General features: G+C 38.8%; 1 protein-coding gene and 1 pseudogene across 3 annotated transcripts in view; both read left to right on the forward strand.

Moving 5' to 3' along the window:
- Window positions 1-26,177, forward strand: part of ATRN (attractin) — a 112,618-nt gene that overhangs the window by 11,425 nt on the left and 75,016 nt on the right. For all 3 annotated transcript variants that reach the window (XM_054697521.1, XM_037498292.2, XM_054697514.1), the window contains exons 2-4: window positions 16,740-16,823; window positions 18,951-19,064; window positions 25,405-25,533. In XM_054697521.1, the coding sequence (XP_054553496.1) occupies window positions 16,740-16,823; window positions 18,951-19,064; window positions 25,405-25,533 (327 nt within the window). The remainder of the gene's footprint in view (window positions 1-16,739; window positions 16,824-18,950; window positions 19,065-25,404; window positions 25,534-26,177) is intronic.
- LOC119237789 (U2 spliceosomal RNA) lies at window positions 2,017-2,197 on the forward strand (annotated as a pseudogene).

Genomic DNA, 26,177 nt, shown 5'->3' on the forward strand with positions numbered 1-26,177 from the left:
TTAGAACATTGTTTGGCCTGCTGCTTGAGAAACACTGACCAACTCTGACCACGTAATTGGTTGCTTGAAATCAGTCATATATTTGGTGCTGGTTCAGATTCTGGGCTAACTTTATTTTCTTTTTAATAAGAGTTATTTCAAGCCTATGAAAAAGATACAGAGAATAATAAAATGAAATCTATGTACCTATAACCTAACTGCTGATTTTCCTTGTTAATATTATTACCATATAATAATGTTAATTATGTAATGTAAAATATTGCAGGTACCAACCAAAGTTCCTATGTTACCCCTCCTTAATCCTGTTCACCATATTTTCTACCAGGAGTAACTAGTGGTGATGTTGATGTTTATTACTTCCTTTGCATGTCTCTACTTTCTGGCTTCAATTTTTATTTGCATTCTAATTTTATTTAATTTTTTTTTTCTAGATTAGGGATTCTGTCCACTCATCTGGATGTCACATACCATGTATTTCACTATTTTGAGATGTGCAATTCAGTGATTTTTTTTTAAGTGTATTCAAAAGGTAGATACAATCATCATCACTTTCTAATTCCAGAATTTTTTAAAAAAGATTTATTTATTTATGCATACAAGAACTGGGGTACAGGCCAGAGGTGCGTGGAGGGTGAGACAATTCACCAGAGACAGAGTGGGGAGCAGAACAGGTGGATCCACTGAAATAAACTGCTGAGGGGAGTAGAGGGCAAGACAGGAGAGGTCTGCTGTGCCATGTGGGTTAGCTCCCTGGTGGTGGTGGTGGGGGATGGATGGATGGAACTCATGCTGCTGGAGCTGCGGATTGCTTCATAGTGCTGAGATTTAACCCCTTGTGCTACCAGCGAGGCTGTAATTCCAGACTACTTTCATTATGCCAAAAAGAAACCCTGTACCTGTTAGCAGTTACTTCCCATTCCTCCTTCTTCCCAGCCTCTGGCTACCATAATCTGCTTCTTGTCTACAGATTTGTCTATTCTAGACTTTTTATATAAAAGTTATTATCAATATGCAGTCTTTTGTGGCTGACTTCTTTCACTTAGCGTAATATTTTCAAGATTTCCCCATGTGATATCATGTATCAGTGCTTCATTCCTTTTCATGCCTGAATAATAGTGCTTTTATATGTACTCATCACATCTTATTTATCCATTACATTTGGGTTATATCTACCTTTTGTCTATTATGAGTAATGCTGCTGTGCCTATTTATGTATATGTTTTTGTATGTCTTTTGAGTATATACCTACGAGTGGAATTCCTGGGTCATATGATAACTCTTTTTCATTTGTTGAGGATGTGCCAAACTCTTTTTCACCCATTTCCCTAAATGTTAACATCTTGCATAAATGTAGTACAAGAGCAAAATCAGAAAATTGGCATTGATACAACCAATTTCACCTTATTCAGATTTCATCAGTTTCATGAGCACTAATTTGTATGTATTTTTATTTTCCCCATCGTATTTTATTCTAATATATTTTGTGTTCAAAGATAGCTTGTTGAGTGTCCTATCAAACTTCTTCTCTGTAGTAAGAATTCATTTGATAGGTAAATGAATTTTTTTTCAGCTTCTTGTGACTATGAGACCTTACATGTTGACTTCCTTCTGAATTAACTAATCATTATAATTCTTTTTAGTGAACAACTAAGAAAACCATCTAAATTATAATACACATTTTTACAAATTTTAGACATAATACATAGATTTTCATGGGGAAAACTTATTGAGCCAGATCGTACTTTTAAAAATCTGTGGATGATAAAAATTACTGCTAGATTGAGTTGAAGGTCAGTGTGAATCTTAATTTTTTCCCCTTGGTAAATGTAAAACTGAGAAACCTTGTTAATATAAAAAAGTACAACAGGTCCTCAAGTGTGTCCCTTCATTACATTGTAACATTGATGAAGAAAAAAGAATCGCTGAAAATGTTAAACAGAACAAAATTTTTTGAAGGACCTGCTTTCTTATGCTTTTCTGTTAGAGTAATAGTTTCTAGGAACCAAGAACTTATCCATTGCTTCTCGGCCTTTTGGCTAAGATCAAGTGTAGTACCTAGAACTTATCCAGACATGAAGAGAAGACTTACTATTTATTTAGGTAGAAGAAATTTTGTTGTGCCAGTGCCTGTCAAATTATTGAGGTACTTTAAAATTACATGCCAGGACCTCCCTGGAGGCATAGCGGTTAAAGTCTCAGTACTAGCAAGCTATCTCCAGCCGTTGTAGCATGAGCTTGATCCCCGGTCAGGAAGCTGACCTACGTGGTGCAGCAAACCTCTCCTGTCTTGCCCACTGCTCCCCTCAGCAGTGTATTTCAGTAGATCTGCCTGTTCTGCTCCCACTCTGTGTCTGGTGAAGCCTCTCACCCCTCCCCCCACTCTGGCCTACACCCCAGTTCTTGTATGCGTAAATAAATACAAATAAATCTTTAAAAAAAATTATATGCCAAAAGTCAAATGATAATCTTTTTTTTTTTAAAGATTGATTTATTTATGCATACAAGAGCTGTGGTACAGGCCAGAGATGCGGGGGGGTGAGAGGATCCACCAGAGACAGAGTGAGGAACAGAACAGGCAGATCAACTGAAATACACTGCTGGGGGAGCAGCGCAAGACAGGAGAGGTCTGACTTGCCAGGTGGGTTTCTCCCTGGCCGGCCGGGGATCGAACTTGTGCTACAGAGTTTGCAGATAGCTTCATAGTGTGGTGCTTAATCCCTTGCGCCACCAGGGAGGCCCGAAATGATAATCTTTCATTGAAAATTCTTTTTAGGTATCTGCCAGGTGACACCTGAGTTATATCTATCTGTCAGATTTTTTGTAAGCAGAAAATTAGAATGACTTTTTCTTTTTTCACTTGATTTTCAGAAGTATTTGTTACCCTGTCAGCGTCATTTACTTCCTCAGAATGGGTGCTGATATTTTTGGGTTATTCTTTGATAGGTGCCCTGAAAGTTTTTGCATTCTTGAGGAAGGTTGGGTTGAAGAATGCCTTTGCTTTTTGCCAGAGGAGAAACTCTTCCCTAAGTTGTGAAGGGAGACCAGCAAGACTATAGATTTTTAGGAAGGAGAGTGCATAGAAGATATTGTTTAGAAGTGTCTTTCCTTTCAGTTGTCCTGATCCTGTATATCATTCTCATGTACCAACCCAGGTTAGCTTTAAGACTGTTCTCTGTGACATAACTCTAGGAGTAAATTTACTGGATCAAAGCACTTTGATTTATTTACTTATTTTTTATTGAGGTAGCGTATGTGACTTAGGAGTAGAGGATTGATCCCTTCGGGTGATGTTAGCAAACCACATCCACCACCATGCCACTGTAGGTCCCCCAGCCCATTGTGCCCCCCTTCCCACTGCGCTCTCCCCTTTTCTCCTCCCGCACTGGCAGCCTCAATTCTACAGTCAGATTTCTAGGATTTGTTGGTTGGTTTGGTTTTTATCTCACCCTTTGTTTTATTTCTGTATAGTCACATCTAAGCGGTACCACCCAGTGTTTGTCTTTCTTCTTCTCTCTTATTTTGCTTAATATAATCCTGTCTGGTTTCGTCCTTGTCACAGATGCAAGAATTTTTTTATAGCTGAGCAGTATTCCATTGTGTATATATATCTCATCTTCCTGATCCACTCATCTGTCTTTGGGCACTTAGCTGTTACCATAGCTTGGCTGTTGTAAATAGTGCTGCAATTTTAGATATTGCTAGATAGTTCTTAAACGGGATTGGTCCAGTTTTTATTCCCATTATTCTTGTTTCGGTGTTCTAGTTATTTATTTATTTATTTATTTTTGCTCTAATCAAATGAGTAGGAAATGCCGTGATCACTAGTATCATATGTTAAAATGCCACTGGATTTACTTTTTTAAATCAATTGCTTTTTCTTTCCTTTTCCATTTGTTCCTTGGGTTTTTTTTTTAAATTGTTTTATAGGAGTTTATGTATCATGAATATTTATCTTGGGATTACATGTGCAACAATGATCTCCTCATGAATGGTTTGACTTATTTCATAATTTTAAAAAATTGCATGTAAACAGATGGATAGATTATAAATGATGAGAAGAGATAAATTTTACAGAAGAATTCTGAATAATTGAGTTACTCTGCCTTCTAGGATGTGGAGCTTAATTTCTCTCCATCACCCCTCTTGAGTATAGGCTGAATTTAGTGACTCTTATCCAAGGAATAAAACATAGAAAAAGGGAAAATGGTAATTTCTGAGTGTAGAAGTCTGTCAAACACTGTCATAACCAAAGGATCATTAGCATCACAGTGATAAGACATGTTGATATAATGTGATTAGGCGGTAACATGGCACCTAAAGATTTGGCTTTCCCAATACTCATGACTCCGATCTAACCATGAGAAAAACAGACAGTCTCAAAATGAGGGAATTTCTAAAAAATGCTTGATAGTGTTTCTTAAAACTGTCAATGTCATGAAAAAAAGGACATACTAAGAAACTGTCTATCTTTGCCAAACTCTTGAATCAATTAATAGTTATCTACAGGTTACTATTTCTCTGGGGAAGATACCTCTCTCTTGATCTCATGGTACCTCCAAATGTTGCCTCATTTCACTGTCTTTTTTTAATTTTTTTTACAACAAAACTCCTGAAAGTGAAATTGTCTCTTTCTGCCATCTTTGACTTCCTTGCTTCTGATGTTCTCTTTTATTCTCTGTGATCAGAATATATAAGAGTAGCAACCAAAAGCTTCCCAAATTCAGTGGTTAATTCTATTTCATCCTACTAAACTTCATAACATTTTATTGCTTCCTTTTGGGAAACTTCTTGTGAACTCTGGCACGTCTGTTTCCCATTTGCAAACTCTTCTTCCTTCTGATCTCTAAAAATTAGAGTATATGTTACACTCTATACTTTCTGTGTATCTGCACTCAATCCTATGATATATGTACACCTCATATTCAGATGTTCTTTTAGTCTTGGGACTTTATTTTTTTTTAATAGATTTATTCATTTTATGCATACAAGAGCTGGGGTACAGGCCAGAGCTGCGGAGGGTGAGAGGATTCACCAGAGACAGAGTGGGGAGCAGAACAGGCAGATTAACTGAAATACACTGCTGAGTGGAGCAGCGGGTGAGACAGGAGGTCTGCTGCGCCATGTGGGTGTCTCCCTGGCCGGGAATTGAACCCACACCACAGAGGCTGTGGGCAGCTTCACAGCGTGGCACTCAACCTGCCGCACCACCAGGGAGGCCCTAGTCCTGGGACATTAAATACTATAATTGAACCCTTGATTTTTTTTATTCCCATGCCTGTTCAGTCTTCAGTTTTCTCAGCACATATCATACTACTCAGTCTGAAAACTGAGGTCTTTTCCTTTCTTGTTCACACTTCCAGACTATCACCAAATTCTTCTAAAATTTATCTAAGACTCTGCTGGTATTTTACCCTCCATTTGTAGGTAGGAGCCAGATGGTGTGTGTCTTTGTAGTCTTAAATAGCCATTAAAAAAATTCTGAAAAGTGGAAGGTGGTATGCAAATAAAAGGTGTCAGATGGCTAGGAGCAGTTGGAGTTAAATATCAGGATCCTTAAGCTTCTTTTGTCTCTTTATTCTACCTCATTACTTTTTCCCTTCATTACTGTGTAATTACATGGACTCTGAAAGGCGTGTTTTTAAGAGCTGATTGCCAGTAGGGTTGGTCTTTGGTTGAATGTAATTCTGTTTGTGCTTATTTTTGCCTAATATTCAGGGCTCTGAGAGTATCTCATTATTAGATAGAAAAGAACGATCCAGAACATACTATAGATGGGGGGTGGGGGAAGACAGACTGGTTTTCAGGACTAGAGGGAGAATATGGTATGAGCAGAAACACAACAGAAATGAGATGGCTCTGGAGCATTTGAGGGGCAGTAATGGGAAATGACTTAGGATAAGAGAGAAAGGATTGATAGCCTTAGTAGTCAGAATATTAGAATGGGGAGTTTAGATGTCATTCCATAGTCCGTGCAGAGTCATTGTAAACACTTGACAAGAATAGTAACATGGTGATATCAGTGATTATGAATGTTATTCTGATTATGGGGTGCTTAGCAGACTTTGTGGACAAGTCTTGGAAGCTGTGAAGATAACTAGAGACTCTCACAGTCATAGTACCATGAATTGTTTTGTTCTTGTGGTGGAGTGTAGCCGTGGGAATGGGAATGAAAGTATAAATCTAAGAAAGCCTTTGATGGTGATTGTATTATAAATTGTTGATACTTTTGATGAAGGAGATAAAATAGAGAAAGAAGCTAACAGAGGTCACTAACATTTTGAATCTTTGAGAATAGGCCATTGTATCATTATAGCTAAACTGTAGTTCAATGAGAAGAGATATTCCCCCATAAAATTAATTTCATGTCGGACATTATTAGCTAAGGATGTGTCTTGAATCTGCAAAGAAAATGAGGGGAACACACCCGAGGAGAGGCAAATAAGCTTGTGTCAGAGCCATATTTTATGACTTCTGGTTGCATTTTGTCAGAACTGAAACTCTTAGTTTTTGCTGTTGCATTGCCCTTCTGTCTTTTGGGCTTTTGTTTTTGTTTTGAAAAACATAATACAAACACTCTTCATAGGGATGCTTAAGGGGTTGCTTACATAAACTATTAGACTCTCCTGGTTCTTGAACCAAATTATTAGACGTCCTCAAGTCACCTCCATATCTCAGGTACAGTGTAGAATCAGTGTTCAGAAGTCTGCGTCCAGTTCTTTAAGCCCTGAAATGCTCTTCTCTCAATGTGTCATGGTTATACGCATGTGACTACCCTGTGCTTTCATTGTAGTAAACTTCCTGATTACAAGAACATTTTTGTTATTGTGAAATTTTGCTGGAATCAGTATTGGTATTCATTAGGCAGCAAATGTTACATGAACATCTGTGATGTTTCAGGCACTGGAGAAAATGCAGAGATACTCCTCTGTATCTGTAATACTCAGACCACATGATGAGTCTAAACACAGAGACGGCATCACTCAACTCAGCACAAAAACACTGGATGTATTTCAAGTTCCAGTGGACATTTGATCTGAACTTTGAAAGGGTGGTTAGGAGTTTACTAGGTGGGGAAGCAAGAGGGAGGGAAGAATGGAAGTTATTCTAGGTGTAGGAGTTAGGCTGTACGAAGGCATAGGGACTCACAGGCAGGTAAATTGAGGCATGGGAGTGGCACTCAGTATTGCTACAGTTGGGGTGCGCAGTGTGGGTAGCAGTGGCTATAGATGGAGCAGGAGAGGCAAGTTTGGTTGGATTGTGAGGGACCTTGCATGCGGTGCTAATGCAAGCAAAGGTTTCCAAGTAGTTTTAGATGTGATCACACTGGCCTTTGAGGAAGCTCACAGGTGGCTCTGTAAGGAGCTGGGCTGAGCCACTAGTGAAGAGGCCACTGCAGAAGACCAGGCTAGGATGAGGAGAATTTGAACTAGGGTTTGAGATTTGCAGTGGACATGGTAGAGGGACAAAAATGAGAATGAGTTTATGGACTGAATTAATAGGATTGAGTAAAGAAAGAGTTGATACGAAGTTTTGAAAAATAGGGTAGATGATGATAAAATGGTGAAAAAGACAAATGGTAAAAGAAATAGGGAGCTTAATGACTTATTTTTTTTTACAGAGGAAACAATGGGTCTGAAACATGGCTCTAGTTTTGAGCTGGAACTATAACTTGAGCAGTTTTTGGCATTTAGATGGTAGATGAAGCCATGAGTGCAGGTGGGATTACCTAGAGGGGTGTAATGGGAAAGTGGATCCTGGACAAGATCAAGGCCAGAGTCCTGGATTTGAGCAAAGGAATTGTTCCCTTTATTGATTCTTTCAAACTAGATGATTTGTTATTTTTAAAAAATATAAGGGAGCCACATTTCATGGCTGCTATACTTTTCATATTCAAATGGATGGGTGTAGTAAGAGTCAAGTCCTAACTTGACAGTCTATAGCAATCATTTTTAATGTTATATTATTTATAATGAGAATTATTTTTTTTAATAATTAGGACATGTGCTTAACCCGTTATATTTTAGTGTCATTAGTATGAATAAAATTTCATGATGAGCTTACATCATTGTATTTTCTTTTAAAGATTTATTTATTTATACAAGAGCTGGGGTACAAGCCAGAGGTGCAGGAGGGTGAGAGAATTCACCAGAGACAGAGCGGGGGGCAGAACAGCCAGACGAACTGAAATACACTGCTGAGGGGAGCAGCGGGTGAGGCAGGAGAGGTCTGCAGCGCCATGTGGGTATCTTCCTGGCCAGCCGGGAATTGAACCCATGCTTCAGAGACTGCGGACAGCTCCACAGTGCTGCGCTCAACCCGCTGCACCACCAGGGAGGTCCACATCATTGTATTTTGATTTTAGGGAATTAGATAAAAATTTTCTGACTAAAGATGAAACTTTGAAATGTGGGCATATTTTTAGTAGTAGTGCCAAAAACTTAGGAATCCCAAGATTGTATATGAAAGATTTGTTCTTAATTTGGAGCAGGTATTAGAATCACTTGTGGAAGTTTTAAAGACACCAAGGCAATGCTGGGTCCTACCTGAGAGGGGTTTCTGTTGAGACTCCATTATTTGTCATTTGTGTTCCTTAAAGCTCTGTAGGTGATTTTGAAGTATATTCTAATTGAGAACCTTGCAGCAAGGGTTTGGGCATGGGCTTTGTTAGTATATTTTGTTTCTTGTCTATAATTTCTTTGCTTAAAGTGGTGACAGCAAACACTAGAATATGTTAGTTATCTAGGCAGCAGGGTGAGACATTTGAGTTTTTGTGTGAATTTAAATTATGAAACAAAATTCTAAAGCAGTTTAATCTGGGCTCAGATTGTACTGGTTAAGTAAAATATAGCATGTGGGCACAAAGGAGTACTAAAAATGGAGTAGGTGTAAAAATGAACTGGACCTATATTTTCCGTGGTCATATGGAGAGTATATTGCTAAATACAAAAAGCACGAGAAAAGTGTTATTGAACGCTATTCACTTTTCAAAAAAGGGGAAGCCTACAAATATGTACATTTATGTTGTATATACAAAGACCCTAAGAAATGGTAAACTGATAACTAATAAAAATGGTTACTCTAAGAGGGATGGATGGGGGTAGAAGAAACAGGATTCAGTTTTCTGAATGTATGTGTGTGTTAGGCTTTAGAATTGGGCAAATATTTTACCATATTATACAACAAAGGTAAATTAAAATGAGAAAAAGAAGTCCCTAAAAAGATCAAATGTAAAAGGAAACAAATAAATGAACCTAAACGTTTATCATGTTTGAGACTGAAGCAATAGGGTATTTAAGTGACTTTGAAACATAATAATTTGTATGAAACAACATAATTTGTATGTTTCTAATGGGATATGCCCTCAGGGGAAAAAGAACTGCAAACATACCTGTATTTAGTAATCTCACTTAGTAATGATATTGGTGGGGTTATGCTATAACGTGACTGAATAATTATATTGGATTCAGGCCCTAGATTTTGGGGTGGAAAAGAAATGCAGGTAAGAGAAGGTGGGTGAGAATCCTGGGATCTTAACTTCGAGTTGGAAATTTGATTATGATCTCATGATCTATTCTCTTTTTTAAAAATATATTCCTAGTTCCCTCTGCTGAAAATCCCAGAAACCAATGTAGGAAGCCTTACGCACTTCAAGTGCCAGATTCTGTTCTCTAAATAATAATTGCCACTGAAAGGAACTTAGGGAAGCTTGGAAAAATGGCTTATTTCAGATTGGAGCCAAGAAATCTGTAAAATAAGCCTGGAACATCTTTTCATATCATAAAACAAGCTATGATTGGGGGTGGGGGAGATTTCTGTTTTTATCAGTGGTAGGGTAACTTTTTCTAAGCCAACACTCCCAACTGAGAACAACTAGAAATGTTGGGAAATATATCTTAAAAATTCTGTGTGAAGCCTTTGGAAAACGAGTAAGGCAGAAGACAAGAACCTAAAAGGCCAACATTCTGGAGAGAAACAAAGCTCAGAGGGATGAGACCAACTTTCTGTGCAGGTTTTCTGGTGGAATGATTGGCTGACTTGACATGTACAGCTATAGGTTGAGCAGAAAGCGGTGGCAGAGCGGTGGAGATTGTAAGCAGAGGTTTTAGTAATTATGCAGCATTGGGAAACAGAATTGGAATTTAGAACCTGTAAAAAAAAAGAGGGGCTTTTAGTTGAGAACCCTGAAAGATCCATTGCATCCTGTGCTTAGGGTGAACTCAAAATAGATGAGCTCTCACGAAGGCCGAAGCCTAGCTTTCAAATCACCTCAGTCTTTCATCAGATCAGGGAGATCTACCCTTAGCTTTATTGCTTGCTAGATGCAAATATAAATCTTCTCTGGAGAAAGGCACCATCAACCATTGATTCAAGTTACTTGTTTAGTTTTTATATATTAGTGATAATATAGGATATATGTCATTTATAACTATATAATAATTACAAAATATAATTAATATGAAGCTCATTCTGGCATTCAAAAAAAGTAACCAGAAATATAAAAATAAAGGAATCGGACCACTTGTAGATGCTGCCACCTCTTGACCTCCTACTTGCAAAGCCATAGACAACATCACTGACAAGGTCAAGCTCTGGAGCTGCATCTCCTTCAAGCTGTTTGCAGAGTTCCAAAGACGGCAGAAAAATTTCATGCTCTGAGCACTGGGGAAAAAAGGATTTGGTTGCAAAAGTCCCTCCTTTTACAGAATTATTCCAGGATTTATGTGCCAGTGTGATGGCTTCCCACACCATAATGGCACTGGTGCAAGTCCATCTGTGGGAAGAAATTTGACAACAAAAATTTTATCTAGATGCGTACAGGTCCCAGAATCTTGTCTGTGGCAAATACTGGACCCAGTGTAAATGTTTCCCAGTTTTTCACATGTACTGACTAGACAAGAGTGTTTGGATGGCAAGTGTGTAGTCTTTGGCAAGGTGAAAGAGGGCATGGATATTGTGAGGCCACTGAAAGCTTTGAGTTTAGAAATGGCAAGACTTGCAAGATCACCACTGCTTGCTATGGACAAATTTAATAATATGACTTGTATTTTACCTTCACAAAATAAAACAATTGACTGAAAATCAAGAGAGGAAATAGATTTATTGGGAGATTCTCAGTTTATAGTTGAGATGCTATAAATGTATTTTTGTCTGCTAAGCCCAACTATAAATCCTGGAATTGATGCAGAAGACAACCAAAGGAGAACTCTGAAAGGTTGTAAGAAGAAAGGAAACTGGCTTGGGACCATAGGACTGAAAAAAAAAAAATAGCGCAGCCATAGGATATCTTGCGTCTCCTCACCCAACAGAAGGCCAGACTCTCTGGATGGGTTCTGCAGTAGAGTGACAAAGAATATAGAATCAGTAAACTTGAGAACAGAATGATACAACTCACCCAATCTGAACAACAGAGAAAACAGACTAGAAAAAAAATAGGTATGTGGGACAAAAGATCTAACATTAGTATAGTTGAAGATCCAGAAAGACAAGAAAGAGAGTGGACTGAAACAGTATTTGAAAGAAATATTGACTGAGAACTTACCAAATTTGGCAAAAGAAATTTATAAACCCAAGAAACTGTGTACACCATATAAGACAAACCAAAAAACAAACAAAAAAACCCAACCAAGGAGGACTATACAAGGTTGTTATCACAGAAGTCAATCCTTTCCTATATATCTGTGATGATGGTGTGGGATTTGAATTAAAAACTTACTACCACTTATGTTAGACCCCCACGAAATGAAATACTTAAATATATCAGTATCATTTACAACCTTAACAGAATTAGTGAAATGATCATTTCACTGGACACATTTTTTAAAGGTAATTTAACACTATTAATGATAAAAATCTTTAGTAAACTTAGAATAGAAAATTCTTTTTTAATTTGGTAGGGGTTTCATACAAAGTAAAGTACACGTTTGGTGAAATATTAGAAAATTTCTCCTGAGATCAGGAATAAGACAAGGATATTTATCATCACCAGTTCTTTTTCATGTCATAATGAAGATCATAGCCAATTGTAATAAGCCAAGAAAAATAATAGTTATAAGTGTTGGGAAGGAAAAAAATGAAACTATTTTTTTTAACTGGAGATATGCTTGTATTTGTTTTCTTTCTTCTGGGATAAAAAAAAAGAATGGTGTTACCATTGTAGAGATGGAAATTTTGTTATTAAAAATGAGTATAGGTAGTATTTAAAGCTTTGACAGTGTAAGATCACTGGTACAGGGAATTCAGGTAGCGAAGCAGACTAAAATTGAAGCTCTGGGACATTCCTGCAGTTAGATTGGAAAAGAGCAGGTGATTTATCAAAGGGGAAGGAAAAGCTCCCAATGAATCCAGAGTGGAAAGTTATGGAAACCAATTAAAGAATGTGTTTTAAGAAAGGGGGAGTCATCAGCTATTTCACATGCAGTGGGAAAGTGAAGTACACAGGGTCCCAAGAGGTCACCGTTGTATACCTTAAGAGAAGGATTTCAAAAGAGGATTGAGGGTAAAAGTCCAGTTTCAGTGGGTTAAGAAATTAGGAGGTGAGGGTGTTTTCAGAAAGACTGGATAACTCTCAAGAAGATTTTGATTTAAAAATGAGAAAAAGGTGGGGCCTCCCTGGTGGCGCAAGGGGTTAAGCACCGTATTATGAAGCAATCCGCAGCCTCTGTAGCAGGAGTTCCATCCCCAGCCAGCTAGGGATCAACCCACATAGCACAGCAGACCTCTCCTATCTTGCCCGCTGCTCCCCTCAAAAGTGTATTTCAGTCAGTCTGCCTGTTCTGTTCCCCACTCTGTCTCTGGTGAATCCTCTCACCCCCTGCGCCTCTGGTCTGTACCCAGCTCTTGTGTGCATAAATAAATAAATCTTAAAAAAAAAAAGAAAGAAAGAAAAGGGGCCTCCCTGGTTGCGCAAGGGGTTAAGCACCGTACTATGAAGCAATCCACAGCCTCTGCAGCACAAGTTCGATTCCTGGCTGGCCAGGGAGAAACCCACATGACATGGCAGACCTCTCCTGTCTCGCCTGCAGTTCCCCTCTCCCCTCAGCAGTGTCTTTGGTCCGTCTGCCTGTTCTGCTCTGTCTCTGGTGAATTCTCTTACCCTCCTGCGCCTCTGACCTGTACCCCCGTTCTTGTATAAATAAATCTTTAAAAAAAAAGAAACAAAATCTAACCATATCCTGTTTAAATGAAAGAAACTTAAACATTTGAAAAGAAATATGAAAGATAAAGAGTTGGATAAAGACCCAAGGCCCAGGGAAACAATAACCAAAAATATCAATGATTACATAGTAATAGACAAGGTATAATTTGAATATCAAACTAGGTAAGTAGGTTATTATCATGAGGAGAAGAACAATTTATGAAGAGAATCATAAACTTTTATGGCTTAATAGCTAAATGCTTCAAATAAAAAAAAAGTGAGAAATGTAAGAATATAAGAAAATTGAGTAGTGCATTCAATAAACTTAATATATGTGCATATATAAAATACTAATTTATATTTCTATGATAACTATTTTTTTTAAATGGCAAAGGAGGGCCTCCTTGGTGGCACAGGGGTTAAAGTCTCAGCGCTATCAAGCGATCACCAGCCACTGCCACATGAGTTCCATCCCCATCCAGGGAGCTGACGCACATGGAGCAGCAGACCTTTCCTGTCTCACCCTCTGCTCCCCTCAGCAGTGTATTTCAGTAGATCTGCCTGTTCTGCTCCTCACTCTGTCCCTGGTGAATCCTCTTATCCCCCACACCTCTGGCCTACACAGTTCTTCATGCATAAATAAATAAACTAAATCTTTAAAAATACATAAAAATCAAAGGACGTTTGATCAGAGTTTATCAATGTCCCAATGTGCTTAACCATAAAGAAAATCTTAACTAATGAGAAAAGTTGTTAGCACTTGTCTGGTAATAATAGAAGTAACAAATAATTATAGGTGGCTCCTTTGAAACTTGCCTCCTGTAAAAGCTTCCTTTCTTTTCTTTGTATCAATATTTGTTTCCATGAGGAATTGTTTGAGGTATTTTCTGAATGGAGAAAAGTGGTAATAGCAAGGAATTCATTCCTTAGTCTGACCTGCTATTGTTGAAATGTTTTTATGTTTCAATTTGATTCCTTTGTTGTCACCTTGTCCTGTGGGAGTAAGCAGGACTGCTGTCCATACCTAACTCACAAATGATGCTATAAACTTGACCTGAAATTTTAGGTTGATATTCCTGGTCTTCCCCTTTCAAGTCTCTCTAAATTGTCAGTAACCACTTGTAACCACAGTAACCACTTGACCATTCATTACAACAAAGGGAATTTCAAATTAAAAACTGGTGAAAATTAAAAGAAACAAAAATACACAATCCAGAGGGGGTGTGGGGGAGAGCATATTCTCATACACTGCTGGCACAAATAGGAATTGTTAACAGACGCGTGGAAAATTACTTGGCAACTTAGTTAAAAATTAAAATTCATATTCCTTTTGGCCCAGTAATCTTCCTCCTAAGATTATATTCTTAGAAATAAAAGTAAAAGTAAGGCCATATGTATAGGGATATTTATTGCAGCAGTGTGCATAATGCTGGCTAACTGAAAACAAAGTGAATGTTAGTAGGTGAAAGGCAGGAAACAATAATGCCTCCTCAAATTAGAATATTAAGCTACATGAAAAAGAGTAAATTAGACTAGCACTTGATTAATTGGAGAGAATGCCACAAAGTTTTGTTGAGAACAGGAAGATGCAGAAAAGTTTGTGTAATAATTAATTTGTATGACCAAAAAAAAAAAAAAAAGATTAAAGAGAACCAGGCATGAACTTCTACATATGAGGGAAAAATAGCCCGGAATGCTTGAGGTGGTTTAGTGGGGAGGATACTTGGAGAAATAAATGCAAAAAGGAGAATTGTCCTTTAATTGATTGGGCCTCTTCATGATCTGTAAAATTAAGTAAATGCTTATGTTTAAATATACAAACTAAATATCAAAAATAAGAATGACCTGTTTCTTTTCTAAAAGTGAAACTGACTTGCACACAACTGAGCATGCCCATGTGAAGGCTGTAGAAACTCTTGGGAACAAAATAAGCGTGAAAGAAAGTCAAAAAACCTGTTGGGCTCTAAAAGCCCGAAACAAAGATTCAAGGAAGCACATGTATATGTGCATGCGCTGTACAAACACACACACACACACACACACACACACACACACACACACACACACTGAAAGAGTAACCAGTAAATTATGGAAATTTATTTATCCATAAAACTAGAAGTCTAAAGTAGGATGGTCTCTATAGTAGGTGGTACCACTTTTCTGGGACCATTTCTTTGCTTTGTCATCCTTGGTGTTGGTGGATTGACAGCTGTACTTGCAGCAGCTGTAAAATCTAACCATAGTGAAGTCCAGAGGGAGAAGGAGATTATCTTTGGATGTCTATCATAGATTGGTTTTGGGAAGCATTTGCTGAAATGGAGTTTGGGACAAGTTGGTTATAGCATCTGTGAGAGAACAGGGTTGGGCAAAGGAAGAAGTTGAGCTTCATTGCAGGAGCTCTGGAGCAAAAGTTGCCTGTCAGAATGCCCCCTGTTGGGTTGAAATGACCCACTCTATACCCCCTCTGGTGTGGGCTGCCCTGGGAAGGGCATGAGCTGGGGCAAGGCAGCTCCTAGAAGAGCAGGCAGCTAGAGCCTGTCTGATGACCACACTCCCTGTTGCAGCTGGTATAAAAAAAGTAAACCCAGAAGACATATTTTGATACATTTACCATAAAATAGGATGGATCCTTAATATAAGAACTCCTAGATATGAATTTCCAAAGGACATTTGGTAGCAAAGTAGACAGAGAATATGGAACCTTAATTCACAAAGGAGGATGAAACATATGAGAAGATACTCAAACATCAGGGTTTGTACCAAAGTATTAGTGAGATGCCAGGATATCCCATCATGTTGGCACGACCTACAAATATTAATAAACGTCAGACTTGGCACAAGTATGGGAAAGCAGGTGCTGATGTGCACTGCTCGTGGAGTCTGGGAGATTGCCACCTCAGAGGCAGCAGCTGAAGGTTCTGATAGGTCTGCTGTGAGTTGTAGCTTGATGACAGTTAGGCTGTCTGCATTGTATTAAATATGCTTATAACTGTAATTATATATGTGTGATCTTATTTTCTTAAACTTTTTAAGACTTATTTATTTATGCATACAAGAACTGGGGTACAGGCCAGAGGTGTGGGGTGTGAGAGGATTCACCAGAGACAGAGGGGAGAACAGAACAGGCAGATCGACTGAAAAACACTGCTGAGGAAAGCAGGGTGTGAGTCAGGAGAGGTCTGCTGCACCATGTGGGTAGTTCCCAGGCCGGGGTAGAATTCGTGCTGCAGTGGCTGCAGATAGCTTCATAGGTTGCGTCTTAACCCCTTGCACCACCAGGGAGGCCCATGTAATCTTATTTTTTAATAACAAACTTGTAAGTTCTTATGATCATTTTCATGGTATGACTTTCCTATCTCAGCTAGAAAGATTTAGATGTGTCTGTGATTTTAATATATTTGTGTCCTATTTTCTCTAAGAATATGGCAAGTATTTGTTGTATCCACATTTGTGTTATCTGAATATAACTATTCAGCCATTTCCTTATGGTTATAGTAAGCATTAATGTATCACCATCCTTAACTTGAATTACATTGACAATAAAGAAAAATAGTACTAGTATATGAAATTTTCATGGCTTTATGTTTTTCTTTTTAAATTATAGATTAACTGGATCTTCTGGGTTTGTAACAGATGGACCTGGAAATTATAAATATAAAACAAAGTGCACATGGCTCATTGAAGGACAGTAAGTAGTAATTACTAATTTAATTTCTTTCAGGATAGAAAGAAATTTCTTTTTCTTGACTTGCTTTTCCTTCAAGTAAAACATTAATATGTAGTGTGAAGTAATTTAAATACTTTTACTTGATAGCTTTTCATTTGGCAAATGAATTTGATTTTTGGTTATCTTAATCTTCATTGTTAATTTAAAAAACGTTCCTATTAATATATGCACATGCAAGGCATTTGTATATTTTGGATTGTAATCATTTAAAAAGTGTTGAGTATATTCAGTGGTCAGCTTTAATGCATTATAACATTAAACACTGTCATTTTTTAAGAACCTGTTTTGATTGTGGGAAGAAGTATCAGAATAGCTATTGTTGACTGAACAATTCCTTCTCTAGTATGGGTGCTCCTTAAGCTATTGCCTTCTTTTTCTCCTTCCCTTTGTGACAGACCTTTAAAACAGTGTTTCTCAAGCTTCTTGGTCTCAGGACCTCTTGACACTCTTAAACTTTGAGAATTCAAAGAAACATTTTGTTAATGTGATTTCTATCTGTGCTTGTCATATAGAAATTAAAATAAAGAACATTTCATTTAAAAACAACAATAAGCCCACTACATATTTGTACAAATGACATTTTATGAAGAAAAAGTCCTAACCCTGTATTTAAAAAAAAATAGAAGAATGACTTACATTTTGGTAGATCTTCTTTGTTCTAATAGAAAACAACAACTGGATTGTCATATTTTCCTCCTACATTCACTTTGTTATTGTGAAGTTTATATAAAAAAAATATGGTTCACTTAAATATGTAGTAGGAAAAAGGACAAGATTTTAATAGTTTTTTAAAATAATTGTGGATGTTCTCTTTGATGCTACAGCAAAACTTGACGAGAGGTAATTGCTTAAAAGGAAATTGCAGTATGGACCCTGAAATAATGTTAGTGAACTTAGAACTTTAAAAAATTCATTGGTTTTCTTGTACTTTGAGTGGTTCTCGAACCCATGCATGGAGTTGTAACATGATGTGTATAGGTCATTTGGAAAATATTGCCTTACTGAATTATACTTGTCATTGCCATATTACATTATATGATGTTTTAAAAAATCACAATGGTTAAAATCACTATCAATCTCATCAGAAAGTTTTATGTATTGGGAATTTGTGTCTGGGTGGGAGCTACAAATTTTCCCAAACTCTAATTATTGCCCGAAAGTTTACATTTTATCTTTGGCATATTCCCCCATGAACTTTCACTTTATTCAGAGGAGAAAGGGATAGACAGAGTGGGTCAGAGCTGGAAGGAGAGGTGGGATTTGAAACTTTTCATGTTTTGTTGTTTTTTGTGACATATGTAATGCTTAAGCAAATGTAAATGTGTTTTTGGAAGTTCCATATGAAAGTGATATGTTAAATATTTGAGAGCTGTAAAGGGGAATAGGTAGGTATATCAATTTTGGGAAGTGGGAATTTGAAAGCTTTTTGTCTGATTGCTGAGCATAAGCAGGAAGGGTGGGACTGGATGGTTTGAAATAGTAATTGAGAGTTACCAGTGGTGGAGTGGAAGAGAAGGGTAGTTACATTGCTGGCAAGATTGAAGTGACATTTGAAGCTAGTGAGCAGTGACCAGAATTGGAACCAGCTTACCTAACTGGCTGGATTCAGTCTAAATCAAAGCATATAAGTGAGCTCTTGCCAGGTAGTTCCATGAAAAGGCCAGAGGGACAGGCAAGTTCAGAGAATTGAAAGGTGGAGTAGCGCATTAATGTAGTACAGAATCTTGAGTAAGGAAGGAAGTGCAGAAAGACTAGTGGATTGGTACAGAATGGCCACTGAATGGCATGTAAGGTCCAAAGAGGCATAGGCCATGTCTGTTTTGTTTACCATTTCATGTTTTGTGGTCTGTTGCACAAGCATAGTACTAAGCAAATATTTGACAAATGAAGGACTACCAGGTAATATAATGCATTTTCTTCTCTCCTTACAGATTTGTTAACAGTTTATCTAGATTTTTTTTTTTCCTTAGTGTTTGTTTTGGCAGCACATTTACTAAAATAGATATTTCTTTCTTAAATCTTTCTTAAATGTATAAGCTTAAATGTTTTGGATGATTATTAAAAATTACTTTTTATGTTCTTTTTTAGGCCAAATAGAATAATGAGACTTCGTTTCAATCATTTTGCTACAGAGTGTAGTTGGGACCATTTATATGTTTATGATGGGGACTCAATTTATGCACCACTAATTGCTGCCTTTAGGTAAGCTCAACCACTTGTTTGTATCTTGTTTTCTGTTTATTTAATGAAAGAGTACTCTTACTAGAGGCCTTGTCGCTTGTGTGCTAGTTCTGATTTGGTTTCCTGTAGCCACCAGGTAAGTTTCTGGACAGAGTGCTAGACCTCTTTTTCTAGTTTCCTGATCCATACAGTTGTGATTGTAGCATCAAATTTACCTGTCTCCCATAGTGGTGGCAAAGGTTACATTTTAAAAATGTTTTGTGAGCAAAAATGTTGGGTAATACTATTTTTGTGAAAAGTCCAAATCAGGAAAACATCCATCTTGAGTCTCATGTTCCCGATTATATAGGCTTTCAGAAGTTATTTGTTGACTTCCAATATGAGGTGTACACAGGCATTTATGTGTATAATGTGTATTAATATGGGTGATGGGAACTTTGGAAGAATAGACATCAAATGAACAGTGATTACCCATGGAGAATGAGGACTGTAGTGGTCCCCGCCCCCCGCCACCAAGTATATTCTTTAACAATAGATAAAAGCAAAACAGCTTAACACCAAATACATGGTATATTCTGAGATGTTTTGGCACATTAGTTTTTATAAATAGTAATAACTATGTTGTTTATTATGTTCTTGACTACATGGGAATTCAAAATCACTCAACTTTTCAATCAGTGAATTTTAAAAATACCTTTTTCTGTAATGCACATCCCCTCAGGTAGTCCATAGTTGTCAATTTTTCATCTGCAGTGACTTTCTGGATTTCTTTCCTTTAAACATTTTATTTCCCTGACTTTAAAAAGAAATGAATTCAACAAATGTTGCTTGTGTTCCTCGCTCGTTGCTAGTCTGGTTGGTGTCCCTGTGGGTAAGTAGGTAACAGGTACCACAGAGTAAACACACGCGAGGAACCAAAGACCAGAGGTGACTGGGGACTTAGAAACCTCTCCACAAATCTTTGCACTACCAGGCCATTTTCTGGGTTTTAAAGATTCACTTAGGGGGCCAGAGTGCAGAGTGGGTAGGCGATGGTAAACATTAAAATGTCATTGGCCAAGTATTCATGGTGTATATCTTTTTTTTTTTTTTTTTAAAGATTTATATATTTATTTATTTATACAAGCATTGGGTACAGTCAGAAGCGCGGGAGGGTAAGAGAATTCACCAGAGCCAGAGTGGGGAGCAGAGCAGGCAGAAGGACCGAAGTACACTGCTGAGGGGAGCAGCGGGCAGCAGGAGAGGTCTGTGCGCCATGTGGGACCCTCCTTCGGTGGCCGGGGAGCAGCTGGGGATCGAACCAGCGCTGCAGAGGCTGCAGATAACTTCACAACCCAGCGCTCAACCACTGTGCCACCGGGGAGGCCCCATGGTGTATATCTTAATACCAGAATTTGAGAAGCATACCCTGGAATATAGCAAGAGGCATCCCAATCTTAAACACAAGCATGAAAATTGTCTATACAGTTCTCGTTGGGTGTTCACTTGATATTAAGTTGGTTAATCAAAATTTATGGAGCCCCTGTTATATGCCAGTCCTGTTGGATTAGCTTGCCAGTAGCCTTTATGAGCGCATCAGCCAAGCAGGTGATCATAACCCTGTGCTTCATCTGGACACTGTATTTGGTGAGCAGATACGTGAATCAACAGTAACAAGAAATCAAGCAGAAGGCTATAATTGTTCTAATCAATGATTTTTTGAGAGAAGTCAAGATAAATTGTACAGATGCCAGGAGAATTTTTAGGTTTCTGTTAAAAAGTTTGTTAACCAATAGTATAAATTAATGCATTGATTATGTTGTAATTCAACTTAGGACATATTTGAGTATGAATTTTGTGGAATCATAGTGAGAAAATTTAAGTTTAAGCATTGACATATACCTGAAACATGTAAGCTTTAATGCACTGAAGTACAGAACAATTTTAAGACCACTGGTTAGGCCACAAGGGTACTATCCCAAGACAGGATGCTGAAGAGTGCTGTTGAATAAAGGGGTCAGCCTAGAGATGATGACTGGGGATCCAGAGATAATGTCTGGCAGTAGGTACAACCAATAAAAAAAAAGAAGAACCAAACAGGAGTCAAAGATGTGGGCTTCTAATTTGAGTTCTGCCAAGTTCAAATGTGAACTTCAATAGATCATCTAAGTGTTCTTGTTCTCTGCTTCTAATCACAAGGTGAAAGTGGGCTGGGTTGGTTTAGCCTGTGTCCTCTCTGAGCCAACTATGAAGTTTAATTTAACCCTGAACATTTACTTTTGGTATATTGAAATTCTGAATACGGTTTGTTTAACAGAGTTCCGGTACTAGACAATTCAAGAACCACTGCAGTGGTCTCCTTCAGCATTGCAGCTTTATGATTTTTGTGGCGCGTTCAGTTCAACCACTGCAGCCAGCTGGGTAGCGCCTCTGTGGGGCAGCTGCTCTGTGGGGATCTGTTGGTTAGGAGATGTGGTGTCTGTAGCAGCGATGGAGTAGGAGGAGAGTGGTTTTCCTCTGTGAGAACATTCTTCAAAAGAAAATTATTCTTTTTGGGCCTCCCTGGTGGTGCAGCGGTTGAGCGCTGGCTTGCGAAGCTGCCCGCAGCCTCTGTAGCACCGGTTCGATCCCCGGGCTGCTCCCCGGCCACCGGAGGAGGGTCCCGCATGGCGCGCAGACCTCTCCTGCCGCCCGCTGCTCCCCTCAGCAGTGTACTTTGGTCCTTCTGCCTGCTCTGCTCCTCGCTCTGGCTCTGGTGAATTCTCTCACCCTCCCGCGCTTCTGACTGTACCCAGTGCTTGTATAAATAAATAAATAAATAAATCTTTAAAAAAATATTTCTAATTCTTTAAAAAAAAAAAGAAAAGAAAATTATTCTTTTGAGCTTTTTTTTTTAATTTATAAAAGGTCATACATTGATGACATCATTGTTTAGACTTGGTAAAGAGCTGTTAGAGGAAGCCTTGTGCAAGTAGTAGCAGGAGTAAGGTCTGCTCTGGTTAGCACCCAAAGGAAGCCATGGTCAAACCGTGGCACACTGGGAAAAGGTAGTCAAAGGCAGGCATCTCTCCCGTGTTCAGCGACCCTCCTTCACTAGTCCAAGTATAGATCCTGCCTGAGCTCTGCCAGACTGCAACTCCCAGCTGAGAATCCTGCCTCCTCTCCGCCTCTCTGCCCTTAAGGATGTAGTCCTGCAAGAAGACAGGTATGTCAGGTTGAGGGATATTAAGTAAACTTACTCATTGCTGTTGGTCAAGTCAGGTTGTGCCCCTGCTATTCAGAGAGTCCACCTGTTCCTGGGACTGTTAGGTTAAATTTTTTTTTAAGATTTATTTATTTATTTATGCATACAAGAGCTAGAGTACAGGCCAGAGATGAGGGGGAGTGAGAGGATTCACCAGAGACAGAGTAGGGAACAGAACAGGCAGACTGACTGAAACACACTACTGAGGGGAGCAGCAGGCGAGACAGGAGAGGTCTGCTTCGCCACGCAGGTTTCTCTCTGGCCGGCCAGGGATCGAACTCATGCTGTAGAGGCTGCATTTTTGCTTCATAGTGCGGTGCTTAACCCCTTGCGCCATCAGGGAGGCCCGTTAGGTTGAATTTAATAAATATCTTAGTTCAGTGATTTTTAGAAGTGGCTCTAAACCATGCTACTCTGTATTTAAAACATAAGATTGTGAAGACCCCTAAGACATGCAGTTCTTAATTTGCTCAAGTTGAGCAACTGGCTGCAGCCTAAGTGGTGTCTGCATTTACTTATCTATGAGGGGCAGGGTCAAGCCCATGGAGGCAGCCGAGGGTGAGTGAAAGGCAGGCCTGGGCGTCACTTCCTCCCTGACAAGGCTTCCATTCCTTGTGCACTGGGTTGAGTCTGTGTTTGTCATTTGCTGTGGAGGTTATTTTTGTCACAAACCGGTTGTTTTATTTTCGCACTGGGAGAAAGTGACATATCCCAAAGCTGTCACAGTATTGAGTTTTTGAAGTGAGAAGAAGCAAACACCTATATCTCTCTGACAGTGGGAAGTTGATCCCCTTTCTCCTGGACAGTGGTCATCCAGTGCAGATGACCCTTCTGCCCCTTCTGCGGGTCTCTGTCCTTCTCTCTGCCCATCCCACGTTGTGTACGTCTCCACTCCCTCACAGTGCCATCATCCTTACTGAGCCCCAGCTTACCCAGTGAAGCTAAGCACGTCACTTGCTTTACCGGTTTGAGCCTCATTACATTGTTGTGAGGTAGTTAGGTTTCTGCCATTGCACATTTGAGGAAACTGAGGCTTGGAGATGCCAGTGACATGCCTAGTCACATGGAGCAAGAGAGTATTGGTGCTCACATCTCTTTAAGCCTAAGCTCATGCCGGATCATACGTGTGACTGATGCCCCCAGCCCTTTCCTATGCCAGTATTTCTTATGGGAAGGTGGCTTTTGACATACCTGTTTCTAGGTGGCCTTGCTCCTAGAAAATCTGCTTACCCCTGCAGAATTTCAGGGATTTCTGGTGTATAAAACTGATGGAAGCACGATGATAGCTGAAACCTTCGCTTAGGTCTCTGATCAAATGTCACCTGTGCAGAAGCCTTCCCTTTCTAAAGTAGCATCTTCTCTTGTGCTCTGTTCCCCTGACAGTGTTTATCTCTGCCTGCGACACACACACACACACACACACACCCTTTTTATGAAGGGCTATGTATCTGAACTTATTTGTTGTTTCTCTAATCTGAACCCCGTAAGAGCAGAGACTTCTTTGTTCCTGGGACCTACAGCAGTGCTTCCTCCCTAGTAAGGGCTTAGTGCTTAGTAATTATCTGCCAGTTGAATACTTAGTGGAAAATGCTTCACCGTTCGTAGCCCCAGAAGCACCTTCAGAGTCCTGGGATTCCTAGAGTTGTCTTCATATTAAAAACTTACTGAGTGAAAATTCCATCTCTTCCTCTTCCTCATACCCTGCCTATATTACACTTGCATTTTGTCATTTTTATATGCATTTATGTAAATAAATGTAAAGGTAAACATATACTAGTCCCATTGTTTTGCAACTTGTTTTTTTCCTACCTATCAGACTGCCTTAATGAGCTCCTCCTTCGTCCTCATAGACTTACAGATATATAATGACTCATTCAGCCAACTTTGTATGGATGAGCATTTAGGTGATATTTAGCCTGCTGCTATGCTGAATAGCGCTGCAGTGAGAATTTTTGTATATTTGTCTTGGAGTATTTTCTTCTACAAAGAAATAGAATTGTTACAACTTAGTGAATGGGCATTTTAGATTGTCAGATCCTAAGGGGTGAGTTTACCTGCTGTGTGCTCTGGGAAAGCAGAGCCCAGTGTGACTGGGGTTGAGTGGGGGTAATAGGAGATGAGGTGAGGTGCTTATTCACTGGTTGAGGCTGTGTGCATGGAGCAGATTATATAAGACCTGGTGAGCATTTTAGGCTTTTACTGAATGAGATGATGGTGGTGATAGCAAATTGATAATTGGGCAAAAGATGTGAGCATTTGAAGAAATGCAAAAGGCAGGTAAACAGAGGAAGAAATGATTAACTTCAGGAATATGCAGAAACTCAAAACTACAATTTAAAAATCACTTTCACTTATTTATTAGCAAAACCAAAATAGAACTGGCATTCTTTGCCGACAGGAGTGGGATGAACCCTTTTATTCTCAATTGATGGAATTTCAAGTCAGGATTTCATATCTCTTCTGGAAAGCAAGTTGGTATTCTGGATCAAGAGCCTGAAAGCCATTGTTTAGGCCTATGACTCAGTAATTCTCTCCTTCTCCAGGAACCCAACAAACACAACAGTGTATTAGACTCTGACCGAGATCCTCAAAGCTTCAAGAAGCTTTTAATGTCATTGGAAATGCTTGTGGTATATTACTTGTAAAATAGAATAGAGGATGTGATATGGTATAAGGCAAAATGAATTAGGATCCTAATATGTTGGGATTCTAGGTGTTTGTTTATCAAGCTTTTTTATTGTTATTGTAGCCTTTCATGTCTTTTAGCAGCATGTATTTGGCATTCATGAGCTCGTAAAGTTTGCTACGCTCTGTGATGGTGGAGGTTTACTCAGTTTTTCAAAGGAGCATTATAAAAAGTTTTATTAAATTAAAAAAAGAATAGGGCCATTGATTTTGAATCTCATTAGAAATACAGTCCTTTCGGAATAAAGAAGAGCCTGACAGAAGCGTTAGATCTCATCCCTGGCGCCTCCAGAACTAGGGGCGTAGCACCGGGCATTTGTCACAGAATTCGCCCCTCTTCCCAGAAGTGGATTTTTAAATTGTAAAGTTGAATTCCCATTCTGAATTTGTGTATCACCATGGGACGTGCCTGTGACTGTGCTTCCCTTTGTAAGAAGTGTGCTTTCATTTCAGCGGCCTCATCGTTCCGGAGAGAGATGGCAACGAGACTGTGCCCGAGGTTGTTGCCACTTCAGGTTATGCCCTGCTACATTTCTTCAGTGATGCTGCCTATAATCTGACTGGATTTAATATCACGTACAAGTAAGATATTTATGCATAATACACGAGATTTACTCAACAGACTGTATTTAAGTCATAGTGACTAAAATACATCGAGGGCTTACCATGTGCCAGGCATTGTACTAAGCAGTTTGCATGGATCTTCTCATGTGGCATTCTTTTAAAAACTCCATGAGGTATGGGCATTGCTTTTCTACTCCTTTTATAAATGACGAAAGTATCAGGAAAAGGTAAAAGAAGTCATCAAAGTGGTGGGACCTTTTCACCCCAGGTCCTTTTGCAGTTGAGCTTCTGGAAGAGAGAAGTATTTTCCAGCTAGTGAGTGGAAACATGAATTGCTGAGTACAGTTCAACAAATAGTAGTTTGTACTCAGTAGTTGATCATTGATGATAACTTAGTTGAGGTTACAAAGGAAATTTAGACTACACAGCTTTTGGAATTTGTTGGAAAGAGAGGATTCTTTTATCTTCTTTTTTCCCTCTTAAGAACGTTTTATTTTCATAATAGTTCAGTTCATAAAATGCCATCAGCAAGGGAATCTGTGATAACTAGTGTTACCCACAGAGCCTAATATACTTACCATTAGGTCTTTTACATGATAAGTTTGCCAACTCCTGGAAAATAAACTCCTGTTTATTTTCTGTCCATTTTCTTGAGATCTCAG

The sequence above is a fragment of the Talpa occidentalis genome, unplaced genomic scaffold (assembly GCF_014898055.3).
Source record: "Talpa occidentalis isolate TD23 unplaced genomic scaffold, MPIMG_talOcc4v2.1 talOcc4.10, whole genome shotgun sequence".
NCBI lineage: Eukaryota > Metazoa > Chordata > Mammalia > Eulipotyphla > Talpidae > Talpa > Talpa occidentalis.